At 40.4% G+C, this 23,198-nt stretch overlaps 1 protein-coding gene across 1 annotated transcript; it reads left to right on the plus strand.

Annotated features, from left to right (window-relative positions):
* The first annotated feature begins 263 nt into the window (after positions 1 to 263).
* On the plus strand, positions 264 to 21,891 carry TRAF6 (TNF receptor associated factor 6). The gene is made up of 7 exons (XM_045893885.3): positions 264 to 470; positions 3,763 to 4,080; positions 7,802 to 7,952; positions 9,491 to 9,649; positions 11,246 to 11,317; positions 13,305 to 13,382; positions 15,099 to 21,891. Exons 2-7 carry the CDS (start codon positions 3,785 to 3,787, stop codon positions 15,966 to 15,968), a joined length of 1,626 nt encoding a protein of 541 aa, XP_045749841.1. The 5' UTR covers positions 264 to 470; positions 3,763 to 3,784; the 3' UTR covers positions 15,969 to 21,891.
* The last annotated feature ends 1,307 nt before the right edge of the window (positions 21,892 to 23,198 follow it).

Below are 23,198 nucleotides of genomic sequence, written 5' to 3' on the forward strand. Positions count from 1 at the left end.
GCTTGGATAGGGAAGCTATAAAAACGCACCACCCACCCACCCACACACCCACCCACACCCACATACACCAGTTCAGGACTGCGGGGTCAGGAATTCCCAGGTCGATTATCTCTCCGAGCTGAAAAGGAAGCCCAGCCGGCGTGCGCGGGTTTGACAGCTGGACCTGCCCCGCGCCTGCGCCGAAGCCTGCGGGCCCGTGGAGGACCGCCGCCAGGGGGCACCCGGGCCCGGCTCCGCCGCTCGGTCTCCGCCCCGCCCGATCCCCGCCCCTCGCTGCTCAGAGAGAGCAGAGAAGGCGGAAGTAGCGGCGTCCGCGGCTGGGGCGCGGGCTCCGGGCGGCCCGGGGTCGCAGCTGGAGCGGCCTTCGGGTCGGCAGATTGGCGTCCAGGCCGCCTCAACTCGGAGTGAGGAGCCTCGGCGGAGCCGAGTCGTGCTGCCGGCTGGCGTCGGCGGCCCAGCGGACGAGAGCGGTGAGTCTTCGGACGTCTCCTCCCGGCGGCCGCGGCCTCATCCCCGAGGTTGGGAACGCCGCCCCCTCCTCTCTAGTTCCTCACAGGTTGGGGTCGCCGCCTCCTGTCCCCTCGCTTCCCGGAGGCTGGGGACGCCGCCCCCTCTCCCCTCACCTCTGCTCCCCCTGCCTGCGGGCACCTCCTCCCCTCCCCTCACTCCGTCTGCCAGCGGGAATCCCGCGCCCCCTTCCTTAACCCTACCTCCCTTCACCCCGCGTATTCCCCTTCCCAGAAAAGGAAATTGCCTCCTGGATTTTCCCGGGCCTCGGAGCTGTTACCAGCTCTTTATAAAAAAGGAAAAACAAAACAAAACCCAAACCTTGTAAGTTCCCGTCGCTCTCTGTCACTGTCATGGGAAAGCTATTTTGGGGTTCCCTGTTGAACTCAATAGAGGTCCCAGACAGCGATTTAAAAAAAAAAAAAAAAAAAAAGGTTCAGATGACATGAATGTTTCCTCCCCCGCCCCTGCATTCGGTCGGTAGTTGTAGAGATTGTTCCAGACGCGGGGTTGATAAAGCTGTTCCTAGTATTTGGCTTTAGGGGAACTCCAGTTGAGAGTTAGGACTGTCTTGAATGTGACCAGAAAGCACCTAAAGTATTAGCAGCTTAAATGTATAGTATTTGCGTGTTTCTCTGTTTCTCGGGAGAACAGGTTACTAATGTCTTGCTACGCAGGGGTAGAAACGAGAAAAACTTGTAAAGAATATCCAAGCGTTGGCCTTGTGAGCCCAACCACTGCCATATTATACTTGGGAAGATAGAAGGGGTTTTTCTGATTTTGAGGTTGGGGTGGGCTAAGGACAGTGTGGCCTTTTTGTGACTCAAGGAAGGAATGTGTTTCATTCAGGCACTTGTTGCCCATGTGATGAGCCGAGTTTCGACCTGCATGTACTATATACTTCTCAGTACTTCAGAATTGTAAAGGCCAGACCTTTTCTGTGATAAGATGGGATATATGATGCTGATACAATTTTGGCTGCAGTTTTAAAAGAAGTTGTTCGAGTCCTTGCCTCCAGGAGGAAAACAAATAGTGCCTGGGAAGGGGAATGCCGCTTGAATTTGTATTCAAAATTAAGATCTAACAGTTGACTATTCTGCAGCACTTCTTGGCCATTGCAGCACATTGACAGGTCTCTGCATTTCAGGAATAGATTTTAAAGAGCTGGTGAATAGTTGTTTCTAAAGCTCGTAGAAGAATAAAGGTACTTTCTCAGTATTTTGTTTTATATCGTTTTACTTTATAGGAGTTCTGTGTTTTGCTATGAATGAATTTTCCGTTGACTTAAAATTGACCGATTCAAGACATACCTTGTTGATCTCTTTAGCTTAGAACCTTTCTCTCATTAGCATCTGTTGATCTTAGAGGAGCACATTTTTGTGCATCACCATACTCCTCCCTCCCCTAAGATATTTAACGATGTACTTTTTGACCCAGATACTAATAGTTGGATTTAAGCCATGATTTTTGACAATATTTATTCATTTTGCAGTCTAAATAAGTCATCAGCGGTTACATCCCACAATATTTAATTAAGGCTATGCTTTGTCAAAGTTCAAAAATAAGAGAAGTAAAAGCCAGTGAATCACTGAAGTAGTAGTTGGTAAAACTTTATTGTACACACCAAAAAATTCTTTGCAAACCAGGAGCAGTTGAACCAAAACATGGAATGAGGCTCAGGGGTATTGTTATAAAGCAGCTTACATAGTGAGAAGGCTGTGACTGTTTATTCTTCAGAGTGATTGAGTATAATATTAGAATTTTTTTAAGTGATAGGGAATTGGTCATTGGTTACTTTGTATCAACCTTGGGGGACGCTTCAGGTTTTGCCTATGATTTCCAGCAAGTTACTTAACCCTTTTATGGTCCATAGTTTCCACCCTGATAAAATGGGGACAGTGAAATTGTTCAATTAATTTACTACAGGGAGCTGCACATAATAATAACTCATTCTTCCAGAGGCAGTTCTAAGTGCTTTGCACATATTAACACATTTAATCCTCAGTAATTCTGAGGTGGGTTTCATGATTATCTCTATTTATACATGAGGAAACTGAAGGATAGAAGGTTACCTAACTCGTCCGGGTCCTACCCCAAATAATGGAGAAAAGAAATAAACCCCTATCATCAAATTCCAGCACTTAAGCTTCACGTACTGTCTATCCAGCCAAAACAGTGCCTCTTCCTTTGTAGATCTTTTTGGGAAGAAGAAGGTGTCTGTAAAAGAAGAAAGTATGGAAGTAAAAGATACAGGATTACTGTTTTAACCCACTATTTGGCCTGGTGGCAGCCAGGGTTTTCATATGAAAATGAGACAGGCAGGGGGATAAATGTCTACCATATTGACTAGAGGCTTACATTCTGTTTCTAGAACTATATCTGGCACATATTAGGAATTTTCCTCAGGTGTAATTATCTGCAGCAGAGACTTGGTTACATAGGCTGTGAATTGCTTTTAGACATTAGCTTCTAATTCATAAATACTATGGGGGTTTAGAATTTGAAAGCATCCCACCTACCCATGAAAGCAATAGTTTTCCATAGGCCAGTGAAACCTCACGTGTTTTTCCAGTCATTAATAATGAGACATAGTCACTTGACCTGACTGAAGGCAAAAGGACATACACATATATATTTTCAATTCCATTCTTTCTACATAATAGAAATCCCCACGCTGAACATTTAGAAGTACTTGTAGAATTTCAAATCTAGAAGAAGAAACCAAGAGCCAAATTGTTAGGTTGCCCCAAATCACACATCTAGTGTTGCACGTGATCACCTGATTCCTTGTGCATCGCTCTTCCTTGCAGTGCTTGCTGGTCTTACTGTGCTCTTCACCTTACGATACTGAAGTCGAAACTTCAGTAGCATTATTCAGTTCTTCAGCATATGCTTAATGAGCACCTGTTATATGAAAGATCTTGTGCTAAGTACTGAAGATAATGAAAATTCTTGACTTCAGTCACAGGAAACAGACATATAAGCAGATAATTAAGATATAACTAAGTGTTACAGTTGAGGTGCTTTTCTTCTTTTAATCTTATATTCTCTCTTTCTCCTAGATCATAAACTCCACAACTCAAAAATCGTAGCCATGAAGCAAAGCCCAAAGAACTTGAAACATTTTCTGTAAATAATATTATTAACATGGCTAACATATATCAACTAAATAGTGACTTGCCTAGATAAGCTATGACGTCTATGTGTGTGTGTGTAGATGTGTGTGAAGGCATTTTTTCCTCACTATTTCTACAGAGCAGTTGATAATCACATTACTATGAGTCTGCTAAACTGTGAGAACAGCTGTGGATCCGGCCAGTCCCAGGGTGACTGCTGTGGTGCTATGGCCGGCCCGTGTAGCGCTGCAGCAAAAGATGACAGTGTGGGTGGAACCGCCGGCCCGGGGAACCTGTCCAGCTCCTTTATGGAAGAGATCCAGGGGTATGATGTGGAGTTTGACCCACCCCTGGAAAGCAAGTATGAATGCCCCATCTGCTTGATGGCGTTAAGGGAAGCGGTGCAAACACCATGTGGCCACAGGTTCTGCAAAGCTTGCATCATCAAATCAATAAGGTACGTGAGCGGGGTGCCTGGGTGGCCCATTTGGTTGATCATCTGACTCTTGGTTTCAGCTCAGGTGGTGATCTCAGGGTCATGAGGTCGAGCCCCGAGTCAGGGTCTGCACTCAGCTCAGAGTCTGCTTAAGACTCTCTCTGCCTCTCCCCCGTGCTTGCATGTATTCTCTCTCTCTCAAATAAATAAATAACTCTTGAAAAAAAAATAAGGTACGTGAGCATAAGAACTGTATCCAGCAACAGAACCAAATATAGAGAACATTATTACATAGAGCACCCCCCGAGAGTAGTCTTATACGTAAAAAGTTACTTAGGGAAAAGCACACTGGACAAAAAATTGAGAAATTTAGATTCTTACTCGCTTCTGCTGTGGTATGAAAGGTAACTACTGTCCTGTCCCCTCCTGTCCCTTAGATAAATAAATAGGTAAATTAGCTATTTCTACTTAAAGCAGTTCTGTTGCAGACTAAGGGGTGAGTCTCTCTGCTTTAAGAAAATAATATAGAATAAATGTGCCTTAGGGGTACCTGGCTTGTTCAGTCGGGAGGAGTATGCAACTCTTGATCTCAGGGTTGTGGGTTTGAGCCCATGTTGGGTATAGAGATTACTTAAAAATCAAATTTTAAAAAATGTACCTTGGGGCGCCTGGGTGGCTCAGTTGTTTAAGCGACTGACTGCCTTCGGCTCAGGTCATGATCCTGGAGTCCCGGGATCGAGTCCCGCATCGGACTCCCTGCTCGGCGGGGAGTCTGCCTCTCCCTCTGACTCTCCCCCTCTCATGCTCTCTCTCTATCACTATCTCTCTCAATAAATTAAAAAAAAAAAAAAAAAAAAATGTACCTTAAATGATGATGCTGTTAGAATCTGATAATCTCAGCCATACAAAGAATGCTGGCTTTTAAGTGATCAGTTATTCTTATTTTAGCTGTGTTAAATTCTGTTAAACCTGGTTTCTATCGACAACTGTAAAATAACCAGTATTTTTAAAGGAAGTAATAGTTGACAGCTCTACCTTCATAATATACCCAAAATCAAATTCCTTCTCACTGCCTCCACTTGCTACCGCCATCTGATTCACCATCAGCCCTCACAGGCCTCCTGCTTCTACCCTTGCCTTCTTCCAGACTGTTTTCAGTACAACCTGGTAAAATAAGTAATATGATATCACCGCTCAGAACATTGCAGCAGGTCATCTGAGAATACAAGCCAAAGTCCTTGTAAAGCCCTGTATAATAGGCTCATAGTCTGTGTTCTGACCGCCCTTCTGCTACACTCCCCTTCCTTCCACCGGTTCATTCTGCTGTTTCTTGAACATGTCAAGCATGCTCTTGCCCTGGGGAGTTGGCTTTAACTGCTCTCTCTGCTTGGAGCACTCTTACTTCAGCTAATTGCTCAGCTGATCCTCTTTCCTTCCCCCAGTGTGGCTCACATCTCACTTTCTCCTGGGTAACCGGGCCACCCTATTTATACCACAGCCTGACTACCTCCCCCCACACTCTCAGTCTCCCTTAACCTACTTTCCTTTCTTCCTTAGCACTTTTCATCTTCTGAAATACCAGGTAATTTATTTATTGTCTGCTTGTTTGACTGGAAGATTAGCTCCTTGGGAGCAGACGTTGACATCTCTCTTATTTCTTGAGTGCCAGGAATAGTGCCTGACACACAGTTGGTGCTCAGTAAATCATGGCTGCTTTAACCAAATGAAGGTAGATGGGATTTCCACATGTGATTCGAAATCATCTCCTAAGAAATAGATACATTCTACTATAATTCAGAAGTAGATGGGAGTCTTTTTAGGTGACTAAAGGGCTCTGTCCTGAACAAAAATGACGGAAGAAGGTGGGGGAGGAGTTTATGTTCCTCAGTAAAATCATTCTTAAATAGGTTAAGCTGGCTATTCACTAGTCTTAACAAGTTTTTCTCTTTGAACTTTTAAATTAACTTTAACATAAAACTTGAGTTTAGGGTAACTACATCCACACTTGGGACTTGGCTTGATTTAAGTAACAAGGGGACATGTGACTTGTGTCAATTCTTGAAAAAACTGTGTTACCCACTGTTGAATTGGTAAGATCTGTTGAGGATAGATTTTCTCACCCTCCTCACATGGCATTTTGGCCCAGATAATTTTTTGGTTTGGGAAATTCTTGTAGGATGATTGGCAGCATCCCTGACCTCTGTTCGTGCATGTTGTCGTACCCCCCACCCCCAACTCCCAGAGTGGCCTCCAGACATTGCCAAATGTCCCATGGGGGACAGAATTGCCCTGGTTGAGACCACTGGTTTAGAATATACATGAGAATGATGTTAAAGGCTCAATGTTTTGTTTGTTTGTTTATAATGATGTTTGTTTATATTGTTATGTAGGCAATGAAAGTGGATTGTTGGTTTTCCTGTGGGTAAAAATATATAGTATTTTACCAAGTGGTCACACATCCCAGGAAGGTAGCTAATCTTTAGCAGTTTTTTAATAGCAAAGTTCATGCAAGTAGTGGGACATGTTCTGAAAAGGAAGTAAAACCCACAAAAGGAAGTCTGAGCTTTTTTTTTTTTTCTCCTGTCTCCCTTTAAGTTAGAATTGACCATTTAGCTTTAACTCTGAAGTTCTTAAAGGAACAGCTCTGGAATTTTTCATTTCTTATAGTCATTCAAGGAATCAAAATCTATCTCAATTCAATTCCATTTTCTTTTGGAGTGATTGCTAATGCTATGGACAGTCGTTTCCAGTTTACTCTGTAAGGTTGTTCTTATTTTCTCTTAGTCATCCATCACTTAGATTTTGGGCATCTATTTCTATGCTTCTCAGAAAGTTTTTGACAATGTAGTAGTAACATGCATTCTGAGAGCGGCCTCAATAAAGACCATGTCTCTCACCTTTATTATTTCTAAGACCTTTGACAGCAGACCCCATTTTTCAGCAGCTTTTCACCTGCAGCAGCAATTAGCACTGTTGGTTTACACATAGGAAGTGCTCAACAAATATTTGAGAGTTTGAGTAGCCTACCTGACCTTCACTTTTCAGTGAAGATTGAGACATCCCAAAAAGTTAAAGGGGGGTGACAGACACCCAAGCTTCCTAGGGATGGTTTTTTCATCATAAGGTGGAATAAACCACTGGGAATCAGGACATAGAGGTGCTCTACTCCCTACTACACTGTACCTTAAACATAAAGGAAACCTTCTGTTGCCTGTGAGCCAGAGTATTGTAATGACTGTTCAGAGTAAACCTAAAAATGTGACCTTGTAAGGTTACTGCTAATTGGTTTAATTTTTCCTTACAGCCAAGCAGCACACTACAAGTAGATGTTGGCACACGAGCAGCCCATCTAGTTCCATCTCACTAGGACACTAGGGCTGCTCACAGAACAGAAGCCTGCCAGACTGCCACAGTTCCCACCCTTAACTTTCATTTCACTTCATGCCAGTCGAAATACGATTTTACTCAATTTTTCTCATTTTTTGCTTTAAATCTATCCCCAAATCTAAAATGCAACATAGTTTTTGATAGGTAACCAAATGGTACTAGTTGTATTCATTTCAGTAAAGAATGCTTGTTAAACTGTCCACAGAAGAACAGTTTATTTTGGTGATATGCTGTTAAATTACTTTCCATAGGAAATAATCAATGAAGAATTTATATGCGGTGACTAAAAGTTTTGTGTGTTCTAACGTTAACATTTGTTTAAATCTACTAAGTGTATGTATCTTGTTTCTTTTAGGGATGCTGGTCACAAATGTCCAGTTGACAATGAAATATTGCTGGAAAATCAACTATTTCCTGACAATTTTGCAAAACGAGAGATTCTTTCTTTGATGGTGAAGTGTCCAAATGAAGGTTGTTTGCACAAGATGGAACTGAGGCATCTTGAGGTATTAAAATTATTTTCTAGCTGTTAGCATATATGCAAGGCAATTCCTAGAGGATACGCACTTTGCTGTGTCCCATCTGTGCCTAGCATATAATAATTGGTTAATAAATTATTGCTGAATTAATACCAATTCTTTCATAATTGAATATAAATATGAGTAGAAACTATATATTTCTAATCCATATACTCTGGCTTTGCCCCAGTGATAATAAGAAAGAAATCCGTATTCTACTACAAATTTTTTAGGTGAACATTATCTGCAATAAAACTGAGGAGCATTGTGGGGCACCTGGGTGGCTTAGTCGTTAAGTGTCTGTCTTCGGCTCAGGACATGGTCCCAGGGTCCTGAATCGAGCCCCGCATCTGGCTCCCTGCTCAGCGGGAAGCCTGCTTCTCCCTCTCCCACTCCCCCTGCTTGTGTTCCCTCTCTCGCTGTGTCTCTGTCAAATAAATAAATAAAATCTTTAAAAAAAAAAAAACTGAGGAGCATTTCAAATATAAATGTCACATGTTAATCTCTTAATTTTGTTTCTCTCGTTTTGAAATAAGCAGCAAACTCTATGTAGTCGTCTGTCATCTTAGTATCCTAACCATACTTTTTTTGTTTTTCTAAATTGTATATTTTTATTAAGAGCTAAATGGAGTCGTCCTACAGCTTGAGATTAGCTGAAGTAATCAGCTAAAAGCATTTGCTTTTAAATTAAATAAAAACAATTCTTAGTTTGGTTGTTTTACAAGAATTAAATATTGCTTATGTTGTATTTGAAATTAAGTGTTTAAAATGTATTTGCGGGGCACCTGGGTGGCTCAGTTGGTTAAGTGTCTGCCTTCGGCTCAGGTCACGATCCCAGGGTCCTGGAATTGAGCCCCATGTCGAGCTCCCTGCTCAGTGGGGAGCCTGCTTCTCCCTCTCCCTCTGCTGCTCCCCCAGCTTGTGCTTGCTCTCTCTCTCTCTCTCAAATAAATAAAATCTTAAAAAATACCTGGTTTAACAATGGGAAGCCAATTACATATTTAAAAAAATAAAATAAAATGTATTTGCAGCATGCCCACCTTTACTTAGCTCCTTTTGAAGGAATGGTCCTTTTGAGACTAAATTGATAATCAGAAAATCTGACATCTTTCCCTAATTGGATACATGAACTTGAGAATTCACATTCTTTGTATAAACTTGTAATTCACAACCATTATTTAAATTCAGTAAGGCCAAGGGCACCTGGGTGGCTTAGTCTGTTAAGCATCCGACTCTTGATTTTGGCTCAGGTCATGATCTCAGGGTCGTGGGATTGAGCCCCACGTCAGGTTCTGCGCTCAGTGCGAAATATGCTTGTCCCTCTCCCTCTGCTCCTCCCACTCGCTCACTCTCTATCTCTAAAATAAATAAAAAATAAATTCAGTAAGACCTTCATATGGTATGTGCTAGACAAAGCAGGTTCAGTAGCCAGTTCTATAAAAGGGAACAGTACATTTGTAGATTATTTCTTAGGAAATTTCATAGGGATTGGCAAATACTGATCAATTACATTTTCCTCATTACAGGATCACCAAGTACATTGTGAGTTTGCTCTCATGAATTGTCCCCAGTGCCAACGTCCCTTCCAAAAATGCCAACTTAATATTCACATTCTTAAGGAGTGCCCGAGGAGACAGGTTTCTTGCGTGAACTGTGCTGCGTTGATGGCATTTGAAGATAAAGAGGCATGTACTTACTTGGATTTGTTAATTTTACTACTTCTTTAAAAAAATAAAAGTTTCAGGGGTGCCTTGGGTGCCTCAGTTGGTTAAGCGGCTGCCTTTGGCTTAGTTCATGATCCTGGAGTCCCGGGTTCGAGTCTCAGCAGGGAGCCCGCTTCTCCCTCTGACCCTCCTCCCTCTCATGCTCTCTGTCTCTCATTCTCTCTCTCTCAAATAAATAAAATCTTAAAAAAAAATGTTTTAATGTATATTTGAGGGTATAGAAGAAGATGTTACTCCAAATCTGAGTCTATATTATCAGTGGTGGGAAGATTGACTTTTAAGAAGAGGGGTCAATAAACCATTTAGTAAGTAAGTGTAGAGTTTATACTTGTATATCTTTCTTAGAAAACATTGTTTATACTACTTAACCACTATAGTAGATCTGCAAGTAACACAAGCTTCTAGGAAAGACATATGCTGATCTCCTTTTCTATGTGATATATTAATGATCAATTTTGGATTAGAGACAAGTGGAATGATTATCAGACTTACACTTTTCTCTTTGAAAAAGAGAATAGGTAGATAAAACTTTTATGGAGAATAAATTAAAAACCACAAAATGTGTTCCTTTGATGATAATTTATTGAGCTATACCCATGTAATGAATTCACTTTTTTGTGCATATGTTATACTTCAATTAAAACGTTTATCTTTAAAAAGAAGTGTCATGTGCTTAACAGCATCATAGTGATAGAGCAGTTTTCCATTCAGAAACTGAGATGTGGAGAGGTTAAGTAATTTTATGTTAATATAGTCAGTGGCCAAGCTAGCACTAAGATCTAGTCCAGGATCTCCATCCTATGTCCTCTTTACTAAAATAACCTGTGTATAATTTTTGTTTTTTATTGCTATGAAAATACTTCTTTAAACTTTATTTCTTATAAATTCATTTTGGTAATTTTTTCCTACTTTCTTAGAAGGTCAAGCATATTCATTAAGTTGATGAAATATTAAAGAAGTCTGCTAACTTGCTAAACATGTAGAGAAGTCTGAGGCATAATTAGAGCAAATTGATGTCTTCCTAAACTCCAGTAAGTTAAGTGGACTTAACCTGGAAGCTTAATTACTTCTCAGCATATCAACTAAACTAAATTCACTGTATTCTGGAACACAAAGCTCACTTTCCTGGGGCCTATGAGAACCTGGGCACCAAAGGTTCTTGCTCTAATAATACTTCTATTCTTTTAACCTTCCTGGTAAGAGTTTTAGTTAAGACGTCATGCTGTTGCTGGAAATTTTTGGAAGAGGGCCTTTGGAGAATTATATTATTGGTAAATTTTGTCCAAACTCGTCGCAGAAGTTCAAAAGAAATGATTTAAAAGATTCTCTTGTGTACTACTCATATTCTTTTAAAGAGCTAGAAAGTGAGATGAACCTCTCATTACTACACTGGCTCCCTTTGGAGAGAAAATAACCTTTGTACATTATTTTTACATTTTTGTTTTGCACAAATTGAGGTCTTTAATTTTTTTATAGTGAATTACTTTTTATAAAAATAGATTGTTACTTTTTCAGATTTTCTCATGCTTTTTTTTATATTTTTTTAATAAAATTTAGATCCATGACCAGAACTGTCCTTTGGCAAATGTCATCTGTGAATACTGCAATACTATGCTCATCAGAGAACAGGTATAATGATTCCCTTTTGTAAGTTAATATTTCCATTAATAGATTAAAGAAACGAGTTAGGTTTTCAATGGGAAATTTAAATCAATAAGTCAAAATGAATACAGATTGAAGAAGTATTAAAACTGAAAAGCTTTCATGTAAATTATTATAGTACTTTTAGAAAGAACAAAATATTCAGCTCTCTCTAAGTACTTAAAATTCCTAAGTCATTAACATAATACCCGTGTTTGTGTATATTCATAAAAATTCCTACCAAACCCGGGTCATTTTAAGATAAAAATAATAAAAAAAAATCTCCATTTAAAGAAAGAAAAACTTTGACAAATACATATTTGCACACTGTGGAACAGGGTTCTTAGGTGTCCAGAGACCAGCTGAAAGTGAGAGAACTATGAAACAGATGAAAGCAAGTCTGTTCAGTAGCAGAGCATTATTTGTAGCTGTCGCCCCTGAGACATAGTGGGACATTTTGAGATTTCCAAGATCTGTAGCGCCTCTGTTCATTTGTGCCATAGCCTGCTAATGGATACATCATCAAAAGTAGTAATAATAATAGAAAACTGTACATTTGTATTAATAGAGAAAGGAAAATTCCATCTGATTGCTATCTTTTGACATTTGGGGAGCTTACCCACAAAATATGAATATTAGTCACTAAATATTTATACACCCATGAAATCTGCAAACCCCAAGATCATAATTGATTACGTTAATAAGTAGCAGCAAGCAAAACCCGTCACTTGACTAAACTTTTCCATTTGTCTTTTAATAAAGTCTTTTAGGTTTTTTTTCCCCAACAAAGCCTTAATTCGAAGGTGTTAAACTTCTTTTTGCTTTTGAAGTCTCACCTCCTCAGTTTTCTTTTTTGCTCTGTTTTAATATTTGAAGGAAACCGTGTATCACATATTAAACCCAGCAAAAATAAAATAATGTAGGAAAAAACTCTAGGTTAAGAGAAAACCTAGGTTTTGATTTTGGCTGTGCCCCTAACTTGCCCACTGATCTCTGACAAGAAAGCTGACATTCTAGATCAGGAATCAGCAGACCAGCCCACCAGCCAATCTGGCCCACTGCTTGTTTTTGTAAGTACATTTTATTGGAAAACAGCCATGTCCACATGTCTGTGTGCTGTACGTGGCTAGTGTACCACAATAGTAAGAGTTGACTACTTGGGACAGAGACCCTAAGGCCTACAAAGCTGAAAAAACTTTCTATCTGCCCTTTACAAAAAATTCTGCAGACTGCTGTTCCAGATGGTGCAAAATGAAGAATTGGACTAAGTAGTTTCTATAGTCATTTCTGCTTGAAGTATCTATGAATATAGCCAAACTAAATTTCTAAAGGGAATTTGGCACCACTTTCAAAGAACATGATTCTGCATAATGGATCTCAACTTAAAGAATGTGTTTAGAATCCCCAAATCAAAGGCTGAGACTTTCTTTAGAACTTTGATTAATGTGCTTAAAATACCTTCTGACATCTGCATCTCCCCATGGTAACCAAAACATGCCCTGGTTAAAAGAAAGTAAGATTTATGAGAACCGGTCATGAGGGAAATAATGGCCGCAGCCAGTGGTTTCAGTGTATGCAGTTAACTGGTCCCTGTTAAATGGTCTGGACCACAGTGAGTCTTGAGTTTGCAGTTTTAGTTGCCATCAGAAGGTGCTTTTTCTCTAAAGTGCCACTAGAGGGGGTTAGTTCCTAGCAATAGAAACATTCATTTTCTGGGCATTTGAGTGATTTGGAGGGATGGTAAGAGATGTTGCTCTAGCCTTTCTCTGTGACTTTTGGAAATAAATATTATTTTGATCTTTGTGGGCTACATTGTTCCTGTTGCAGCTTCTCAACTCTGCATTGTGCAAAAGCATCCATAGACAATACATGATATTGTTTAGATGAAATGTAAATCTTTATTTCAAATGTGATCATTAAACTAGAACATGATATGCAGGGAGAACCATTTTTCAACCTTTGTTTTGGTTTTCAGATGCCTAATCACTATGATCTAGACTGTCCGACAGCCCCAATTCCATGCACATTCAGTACTTTTGGTTGCCATGTAAAGGTAAGGGTTTTTTTCTTTCTTTTATTAATTCTTGAATATCAAAGAAAATTCTGTAGTGAAGTTGAGAATACCAGTGGAAGGGGATATGGCTGACATGCAGTGTATAACTTTTGAGCTCCAAAGAGAAATTGGGACTCGGAATATTGATTTGGGGAAGTGGTTTGTGATGATAATGGAAGGTCGATAGAGTGAGTGTGTACAGGAAGGAGAAGCAGACCATCAAAGGAGTCATGAACAGACTGTATTAGAAATCGGTGAATCAGGCAAGGAAAAGGTGGTATTGTTATGCTCTCCAAAATTAGCTTCAAGGCTAGTATCAGTTGTGTCACATATTTGAGATTGATGGTTATTTTTTTAAAGATTTATTTGAGAGAGAAAGAGCACACGCACGCAGGGGAAGGGGCAAAGAGAGAGTGAGTCTTAAGCAGACTCCCCACTGAGCACAGAGCCCACCCCAACCGTGGGGCTCAGTCTCACAGCCCTGAGAACATGAGCTGAAACCAAGAGTCAGCCACTTAACTGACTGCACTGTCCAGGCACCCCAGAGATCGATGGTTATTAATGATAAGTCATTCTTTCTGGAGAGTCCAGCTATACTTTTGCTTTTCCATTATGCTTTTTAACCTGACTTTTTTTACAATAAGCACGCATTTAGTAATTTTAAGAATAAAGTGAAGAAATTGTATATACTATGATTACATTTTATGGGAAGATTCTGTATTGTCTGCATAGAGAAGAAGACTTGAAGGAAATGTATCAAAATGTTAATGGGGGGCGCCTGCGTGGCTCAGTTGGTTAAGTGTCTGCCTTCAGCTCAGGTCATGATCCTGGGGTGCTGGGATCGTGCCCTAAGTCAGGCTCCCTGTTCCGCAGGGAGTCTGCTTCTCCCTCTCCTCCCCGCTCTCTCTCACTATCTTTGTCTCTCTCTCTCTCTCTCTCTCTCAAATAAATAAATAAAATCTTTTAAAAAAAAATGTTAATGGTAGTTAGGTGAGATCATAAGTAACTCATTTTATTTTCAGTCATCTATTTTCTGTTTTTCGATAATATACGTGAATTACTTTTGTAATAAAAGTTATAAATACTTTCTCATATAACAATTAAGCTGTTCTTGATGACATGAGAAGAGTGTGGAGACAAGAAAGATTATACTTTGCAGCACTTTGGAAAACAAATTGGAGACAGCGCAGATGGAGTACTCTTGGTTGTAAAAGGAAGAGAGAGAAAATGGTATTAGCTAAAGAGAGACATGAGATCAATAGAGAGATGTACCTTTTTTTTCAACAGGAAAGCTGTAATATATTCTGAGGGAAAGGGTTAAGGGGAGGGAATGCAGATAAAGGAGAAGGGGTATAACTGAGCAAAACCTCTGAGGTCTTGAAAAGGTGGGTGCCAATGAGAGCCCAGGTGAAGCATTAACGTTGGACAAGCGGAGAGTCATCTCTGAGTCAGAAGCGAAGGATGGGTATAGATCCTGATACTTTTATAGGTGGGAGGGAGATTTATCTGAGTGAAAGGTATTCAGCACATAGCCTCCCTTTTTCAGTGACTAAAGAGACAAGATCGTCTCACTGGATCAAGAATTTGAAGAAGACAGAAGGCTGTTAGGGGATGGAGGGAAATGATGACATTACTTAAAAACCTTTTATTTGGCTTGGCTAGGTCCCTTTCCTCACAGTATCTAGTCCCAGCCTAAGGCTTATGCTTGGTTTTTAGATGCAGAGGAATCACTTGGCACGCCACCTACAAGAGAATACCCAGTCGCACATGAGAATGTTGGCTCAGGCCGTTCAGGGTTTAAGCCTTGCTTTAGCTCCTGTACCTCAGCGTGATATGGCGCCATACGATTCTTCCTCTGTGTCCCGGGTCTCCACTCCGTGTCACCCCGAGGTCCATAATTTCCAAGAAACCATTCAGCAGTTAGAGGGTCGCCTTGTAAGACAAGACCATCAAATCCGAGAGCTAACTGCTAAAATGGAAACTCAGAGCATGTATGTAAATGAGCTCAAACGAACCATTCGAACCCTTGAAGACAAAGTTGCTGAAATAGAAGCGCAGCAGTGCAACGGGATCTACATCTGGAAGATTGGCAACTTTGGGATGCATTTGAAATCTCAGGAAGAGGAGAAACCTGTTGTCATTCACAGCCCTGGATTCTACACGGGCAAACCTGGCTACAAACTGTGCATGCGCCTGCACCTCCAGTTACCAACTGCTCAGCGCTGTGCTAATTATATATCCCTCTTTGTCCACACAATGCAGGGAGAGTATGACAGCCACCTGCCTTGGCCCTTCCAGGGTACAATACGCCTTGCAATTCTTGATCAGTCTGAAGCGCCTGTAAGGCAGAACCACGAAGAGATCATGGATGCCAAACCAGAGCTGCTTGCCTTCCAGAGACCCACAATCCCACGGAACCCAAAAGGTTTTGGCTATGTGACTTTTATGCACCTGGATGCCCTAAGACAAAGAACCTTCATTAAGGATGATACTTTGTTAGTACGCTGTGAGGTCTCTACCCGCTTTGACATGGGCAGTCTCCGGAGGGAGGGTTTTCAGCCACGAAGTACTGATTCAGGGACATAGCATCCCTGCATGTGTTCAAAAACAAAAAGCCGTCTGGAGAAAGCAGTGTCTTGGCCTTGTTCTCAATAATATGCAAACCACAAAAGAAGTGGGAAGGCTCACCAGTGTAGTACTCACCAGTGAATGTTATTAGACAGGTCACTTACCACTTCTTCCTGTTACAAATCTCTGAAGCAGTTTTATTTTCTTCCTTGGAAATCTGCACATTCTGTGCTTTCTCAAAAACCGAAGTGCCTGTGGCACATTGTAGAAGCTCTTTTGTCACTTAGTATACCTCTTTGTTGTACTTCCATGGGCTTTTGCTCCAGTGTGTTTGATTGTCAAAAAGCCCATGGTTGGACTAGGAAAGCTCAAACCTTTTAATAATAATGGACATTCCTTAAAACTTCAGCTTATTTTTATATTATATGTAATATATTAAACTTGAGAATCACTACTGCCTCGTGCTGGTGCCAGCGAGAATTATTACTCTGGAGCTGAGTTCTCATTTTATTTGACCTTGTACGGATTTCAGAGGATTTGAACCTTAATCCTTGGACAGCTTAAGTTCTCATTGACTCCAACCCCCCAGCCCCCATAGGGTGTTACTAAGGATGTTCAGAAACTAGTTTAAACCCTAAATGTAACCTTACTTATTCAGTATAAACACTTATCTGGCTTACATATTTCCTTGAGGCTACAAGTATCTTCTCCTCCAGAGTTGAGACTGTTGAGAACCATGTGGGTACCAACTGCCCAGTGTTATGCTATAAATCCCTTTCTGTCTGTTCAATGCAGAGTGAGTTCCACAGCTTTACATATGTTCTCTGTGGCTTAATGCTTGTAGGACAGGGAGATGTACACATAGAAGCACCAACAGAAAAAATGTGTCTCATCAGTCAGCCAACATGGCATCTCACTGGTGGTGACGGGAGCTATCTGAGCCAGAAATTTTCAGCTCTTTTGAACACCTCCGATAGTTGTTAAATGGAACAAAACTGATTTCCTAAAAACAGAATTTCTTAATACTTGGGAGATCACTGGAGATAACCTGAGAGGTCATCAAACCAAGGTGGGCAGGCATAGTGGTTCTGTCAGGACTTAGCCTGAGTAGGTTGCTTTGGTCAACAATAATACATAGTTGAGGAGGGTCATCTGGAATGTATTGAAGTGGCTAAATGTTCCTAATAGGGAGAGATGATTTTTGTGCCGTTGATTTGTTAAGGCCTATAGATACTAAATATGGTGAAATCTTTTTCTCAGCGAGTCCCAGAGCTAGTAGAGGCTCTTAGAAGAATCTGAGAGGACCCATACTCCTTGCTGTTCACACAAGATTGTTTTAATGCTGTCTGGTCATGAGAGATGGAATTATATCTTTAGAGGGGCCAGATCAGAGCTCCCTGACCAGCATTGAAGATGAGCCTTAATTTCAAGAGGAAGCCAAGAGACCTTGTCTGTGGAGAAGAATGGTTTTGGTTCCAGGCAGACCCAGCAAGTGACACTTTGACCTTTCCCTTTACTTGTGTTTCTGCCCTTCCTCTCTGCTGCATTGAGGCTCCTGCTCTGATGCATTTATGTTCCACAGTAAAAAGAAGGGTCATGCGGAGATCCTGTTCCCCAGAGTTACCAACCGTTACCAGTTCACTTCCTGGCAGTTGGTGTCCCTTAGCTGCTGTGCCTTCCAACTAGCTAGCTCCTCAGAATCATGGCAGCACCACCCTCCAGGTTGAGAGCCCCGCACTACTGCTGTCCTTATGACTGTTTTTCAGTGAGTAATTGTTGAGTTCCATTTAACAAGTAAATGGTAAACTTTTTTTGTTGCATAGAAAAGCCTGAAGGAAATGTACTGAACTATTTTTGATGACTTATATTCTTTGTGCTTTCTTAATATGTTTTACATTTTCTACAATAAACCATATATTTTTATCAGAGGGAAAAAAATGTTGCCACAAAACATTCAACCCCACCAAAAAAGGAAATACTATTTAAAAGCTTCCTGGTCAAATTTCTATTAAAAGCATAGCTGTACTTTAGGTACTGAAGCCAGTCATTTCCTGCTTTGGTTAGTTTATTTTTTTTCTACTCACTCTGCTTAATCCAAACAAAAACAGGGTTTTTTGCCTAATTTCAACTTCTAGCTTCAAGGTTCTCATCTGTAGAATAAGGAGTTGCTTTAGATGTTTCTAAGGTCCACTCCAACCATAAAATTCTGTTTTAAGAAATTAAGTCCTAACCAGCAGAGTGTTGACAATACTTATTAAAGGATTGGGCCAGTAGGAAATTGCTCTGCCTTATTTTCTGCTGACATAATACTTCAAATGTAGTATCCCATCAGCTGGGTCTCATCTTAATTCAAATAAGCATTTGTTTTCACCCCCAAACATGTGGTATTTTGTAAGAAACCAGGCACTTATTTTATGCTGGTCATTCACTGTGAATATAGAATAAAAGTAATGGTCAAGCTGTCATTCCAAATAGAAACTTTTGTTAAGACCTCACCTCAGAATCAAGCCTGAGGTGGAAAATCTGGTCTCTTATATTTTTCCAATCTGCTGGACTCAAACATGCTGGCTTCACTCAACCAGCTTTCAAGTGTTTGCGCCCTGCATTCTTATTTTATTAACTTTTGAACATGTTGATCTTCTGACATCATTCTCAAATGTAGCAAAATTGTTTCCTCTTTTCCCAGAGAGGTCCAACCCAGTGTTGGAGGCAACTGGCTGCGAGTCATGTATTTGGCTCTGGGAAAACAAGTCAGGATGTTGATTTGTAGTTTGGGAGTTTTTACGGTCCTTTGGCCAGGGCAGCAGTGAAGCTTTGTCTGTAGTACAGTATGATTCAGCTTCTGTGGGGCTGAGTCAAGGGAGATAGAATGAAAGGTGAGTTTTTTCCTCTAATGATGGGCTAATATAGAGATGTTGGATGACATCTGACAGTTTGTGTGACAGGTATAAAATTAAGTTCTCCATTAACTGTTTCTGTACTAGTAAAGTCTTAGATAAACTAAGCAGGAATTAGGAATTAGGAATTATGCATGCAATTAGAATACATTCTCCTTAAAGAGGAGCAGTTGCTTGTCATTCCTTTATCCAGGGAACCCTCTAATCTCTAGTGACCAGAAAACACTTTTAATTAGGAGAGAGGTTTTTCTAACTTAAGACTTGAAAGCACTGTACTTTAATTCAGTTACTCCAGCTCTTTTTTTTGGCTTGCCTCAAATTATGAATTATGCTCATCATTTATATAAAATACCATTAGGTCTCTTTTGTGATGCCTAGTTCCACAGAGCCTAAGCACTGCAATGCCTTAAAAAAATGAAAAATGGACAATAGTCATTTGTACTTTTCTTTTGAAATACATTTTTTTCTAAATTTTCCAGATTCACACGATAAGCTATAGTAAGTTTCACAGTTGATACCATTGCATTCTACAGAATGGAGTTGACACTCCCGAATTGCCAGTCTCCAGAAAGTTGATTTGATGAAATCAAATTAGATGGATCTCTACAGATTGTAGTATTCAATTACAGCCTTCACTTTTAGTCACATGCCTGTAAAGAGAAGCCTACTCGGGGCGCCTGGGTGGCTCAGTCGTTGGGCGTCTGCCTTCGGCTCGGGTCATGATCTCAGGGTCCTGGGATCGAGCCCCGCATCGGGCTCCCTGCTTGGTGGGGAGTCTGCTTCTCCCTCTCCCACTCCCCCTGCTTGTGTTCCTGCTCTTGCTGTGTCTTTAAAAAAAAAAAAAAAAAAAGCCTACTCGTTTCTCTAAATGTCACCTAAGCCTTTAATGTTTTAAAGCTTTTTCCTCTCCCAAAATTGTTATTATAAAGTTATAAAATACTGAAAAATCATTCTAGATGGGGCAAGCATGTTGTGGAATGAGAAGATGTGCTATTTTTTTTTACTCTCAAAGTGCTTTCTCAGCCGGACGCTAGCCCTGCCTTTAGGACAAGAGGGAAGGAGAGGCCGACCCCTGTGCTCCCTCAAGGCTTGCAGCTCTGAATGCCCACCTGGAAGGTCACCAGAGCACAGCCGCAATGCTGCTTCCCAGCCGTGGTTTCTGGAAAGGAGAGCCTCCTGTCAGAGCTCCTCTGCCAGCTGACTGCATTTATCCCAAAGTTGCAGGTAGATTTCAGGGTAAAAGCTAAAAGGCCAATGGAAAGAAGAGCATATGGATTCCTGTATTCCAAGAAAGAAATGCTGCCAGTCTTAGAAGCACGTAACGACAGTTTTACTGCAGTCCGAAGGAGAATGTGAAAATTAAGGGACAGGGACAGTGTTCGGTTCATGTTTCAGCACAGTGCCTGGCACAGGATACACACTCATATATTTAGTAATGATCTGTTAATGAAAATACTGGTTAAAACTGACCAATTTCTGGTAGTTTGTCATGTGAGTTTTAGGTGGAATGGTATAGATGAGTTTGTTTTGTTTTTGCTGTTTTTTTTTCCCCCAGCACTTTCTTTATGAAATTTTTCAAACATGCAAAGATGTTGGACGAATTGTATACTGAACAACCACCACCTAGAATCTACAAGTAATATTTTGTAACATTAATACATGTTAATTTTAATGAGACTTCTTCAAGTTTGGTTTCTCTTTAAAAATTTTGCTAAGATAATTAGCTTCAGTTGAGTCATCTCTTCGGGGAAACTTGTGATATTTGAGTTGTAGCTGGAATTGTGGTCCTCACTTTGAGCTAGTTTTCAACTTGTAAATCTATTATGCTGAATTTTGATCTTATTTATTTTGCCTGAAGGGATGCTTTTTATAATGGATTTATTTGAAAGTCCTTAGTTGTGCAGAATATTCTAATGTTGTTTTCACACTTGATAAATTATCCAGTTAATTTCTCTGGTGAGAATGTAATTTTGGGCCCATTTTGCTTACACAGGATTCCAGGATTATGTTCCCAGAGGGCTGAAGAGGCATTGTAATTTAGCATATATACCACTAAATTAGAAGCTAAGAGACTTAGGTTTTACTCCTGACTGACCATGGGCAAATCAGTTCTCTTTGTCTTTGTGTCCGTGTATCTACCTGTAAAGAGTGGGATAGAGTCTGAAGTTTAGATACTATTAAGTAATGGGTAATGTTTATTAATGCTTGGATCTATTAAGCAAGACGCTCTATGAACCCAAGGAGGCTATTAAAGTTCTGTAACTGTATGACAAGCTGTGGGGTGAAAACGTGAAAAATTGAAGCACGTGGAATGGTGAAAGTGTCATCAAAAAGCCTGCTGTTGCTAAGAATTTACCGTTGCTACAGAAGTTGTGAGCAGTTGTCCTAATCCATCTGGACTCAAATAATGTGTTTTGTGAGAGGGAGTGAATGCAAAGATGGGAGGGGGTGGCTCATCACAGAAAGACCAAAAATCAGTGTTCATCGGAAGAGCAGGATGCGTGAAAGGGAGGGCTTAAAGGCATTACCCAGATTCACTGCCACACACCCTCCACTGCCCCCTCCAACCGCCCCCATCACCACGCACAACACAGAGGACCTCCCCCCTCCCCCCCCGCCATGGTCTCCATCAGGTCAGTACGACTGGATTGCAGGACTGGCGGAGGAATCAACAGGGTCTCCACTCCATTTAGTAGGTAAGTGTGACCTGCTCTTTCCAACCTTAGGTTATGCATATAGATTCACATTTAAGTCACAAAGGCACTTGGAGATTTTACATTAGATCCTGTCTTAGTAGTGGTTAAAAGAGTGTGACCAAAAGTGTTTCTTGAATGGCACCTAATTGAATGTTAGTGTACATGAAAACAAATGCTGGACTGACACGGCCTACCCACTCCCATCTGTTGTGCATATTCTCTTCTCAGCCTGTATACAGCACCGATGGCTTTACCAAAGAAGTACTCTTACTTAAAATGAAATCTACATATTAAAATATAACTGGTATCCCGGGTGTTTGTTTTAATAAAATAACTACACTGCTTTGATATTTGCTTTATCTTTGTTTTATTTTGGAGACTGTAACTCACTGTATTGGGAGGAAAGAATGATCCCAGCCACTGGTTTACACATGAAATACAATTAATATTTTGCTCCTCCAGGAAATGGTAAATGATTTATTCTAGACCTTGGTTTAAGCTGTGGTTTCTTCCTTGGACTCTTAAAACTGTATTTTGCAAAATAAAATTGGGCCCAGAGAGAAACGTTTGCACAGCCATTTTAGGCCCAATGAGAAAACCAGGTAAACAGAAAGTACGAAGCCAGAAACAGCATGAACTTAGTCCCAACAGATGCATGAGAAGCTTCAACTCCAGGGCCGAGGCTATCCCAGCTGCTCCATCATTAGCAAACCCCCCAGACACTTGTTTTAAGTGATGGCTGCCTCTATCGTGTGGCAAAAAAGCATTTTTAGGAAGCTTTCTGTGGGTCAACCCCGTCTCTTCTAAAGTAGACTCAGTTTCCCTAAGTGGGACGTACAAGTTTGTCAAGCATGCACGTGTTCTACAAAATGCCACCTTAATTCTTGGAAAGTTCCAAAAGTGAAATATTGTTATTAATCCCAGAATAAGCCATAAAATTTTTTTTTAAACTCCACCTCTAATTTGGGTTAGTTTCTTGACCAGTCCATTCTTGTGGATGTCTTGTTACACTTGTCATATTTTAAATTAACTTTTGTATGGGGACCAGCAGGGGCATGATTACTTTATGAAGTGACAGTTGTAATCTTGTCAGGAAATGATGCATAATCACAATTTTTGCTTGGTCTGGGTAGGGATTTGCACATTTTAATATAAAAACGAGTCAACAAGTCTGAGCTTCACAGAATTTATACTTTTGAAAACTAAGTAATAAAACCACACTGAGATTTAGATTCCTAAATCCTGAAAAATAATCCTTTAAATATAAAAATATATATTTATGTAAGTATAAATATATAAATCCTTTTTTAATATATAGTATATTAAATAAATATCCTTATTTAATTATCCATTACCCTGGACCTTCTCACGGGCCGCTCCACCCTGATTGGCAGAGGTTGATTTAAAAACAACAACGACAAAAAAAAAAACAAACCTTGTGTGAGAAGGTCTAGCTTCTTAATCCCAGCTGTTTCCCTCTGGCCAGTCCTTTATTTTTTATTTTTGTATATATTTTTTATTTTTTTTATTATGTTCAGTTAGCCAACATATAGTACATCATTAGTTTCAGATGTAGTGTTCAGTGATTCATCAGTTTCATATAACACCCAATGCTCATCACATCACGTGCCCTCCTTAATACCCATCACCTGGTT

Source organism: Mirounga angustirostris, unplaced genomic scaffold (genome assembly GCF_029215605.1).
Source record: "Mirounga angustirostris isolate CCGP_5_RB_7025 unplaced genomic scaffold, mMirAng1.0.hap1 SCAF_13, whole genome shotgun sequence".
Lineage (NCBI taxonomy): Eukaryota > Metazoa > Chordata > Mammalia > Carnivora > Phocidae > Mirounga > Mirounga angustirostris.

Excerpts from the sequence above, each read along its gene's own strand:
- TRAF6 (XM_045893885.3), top strand. The coding sequence starts at position 3,785 with ATGAGTCTGCTAAACTGTGAGAACAGCTGTGGATCCGGCCAGTCCCAG. Across the intron at positions 9,650-11,245 it reads TGGCATTTGAAGATAAAGAG|ATCCATGACCAGAACTGTCC; the intron begins GCATGTACTTAC and ends AATAAAATTTAG. Across the intron at positions 13,383-15,098 it reads CTTTTGGTTGCCATGTAAAG|ATGCAGAGGAATCACTTGGC; the intron begins GTAAGGGTTTTT and ends CTTGGTTTTTAG.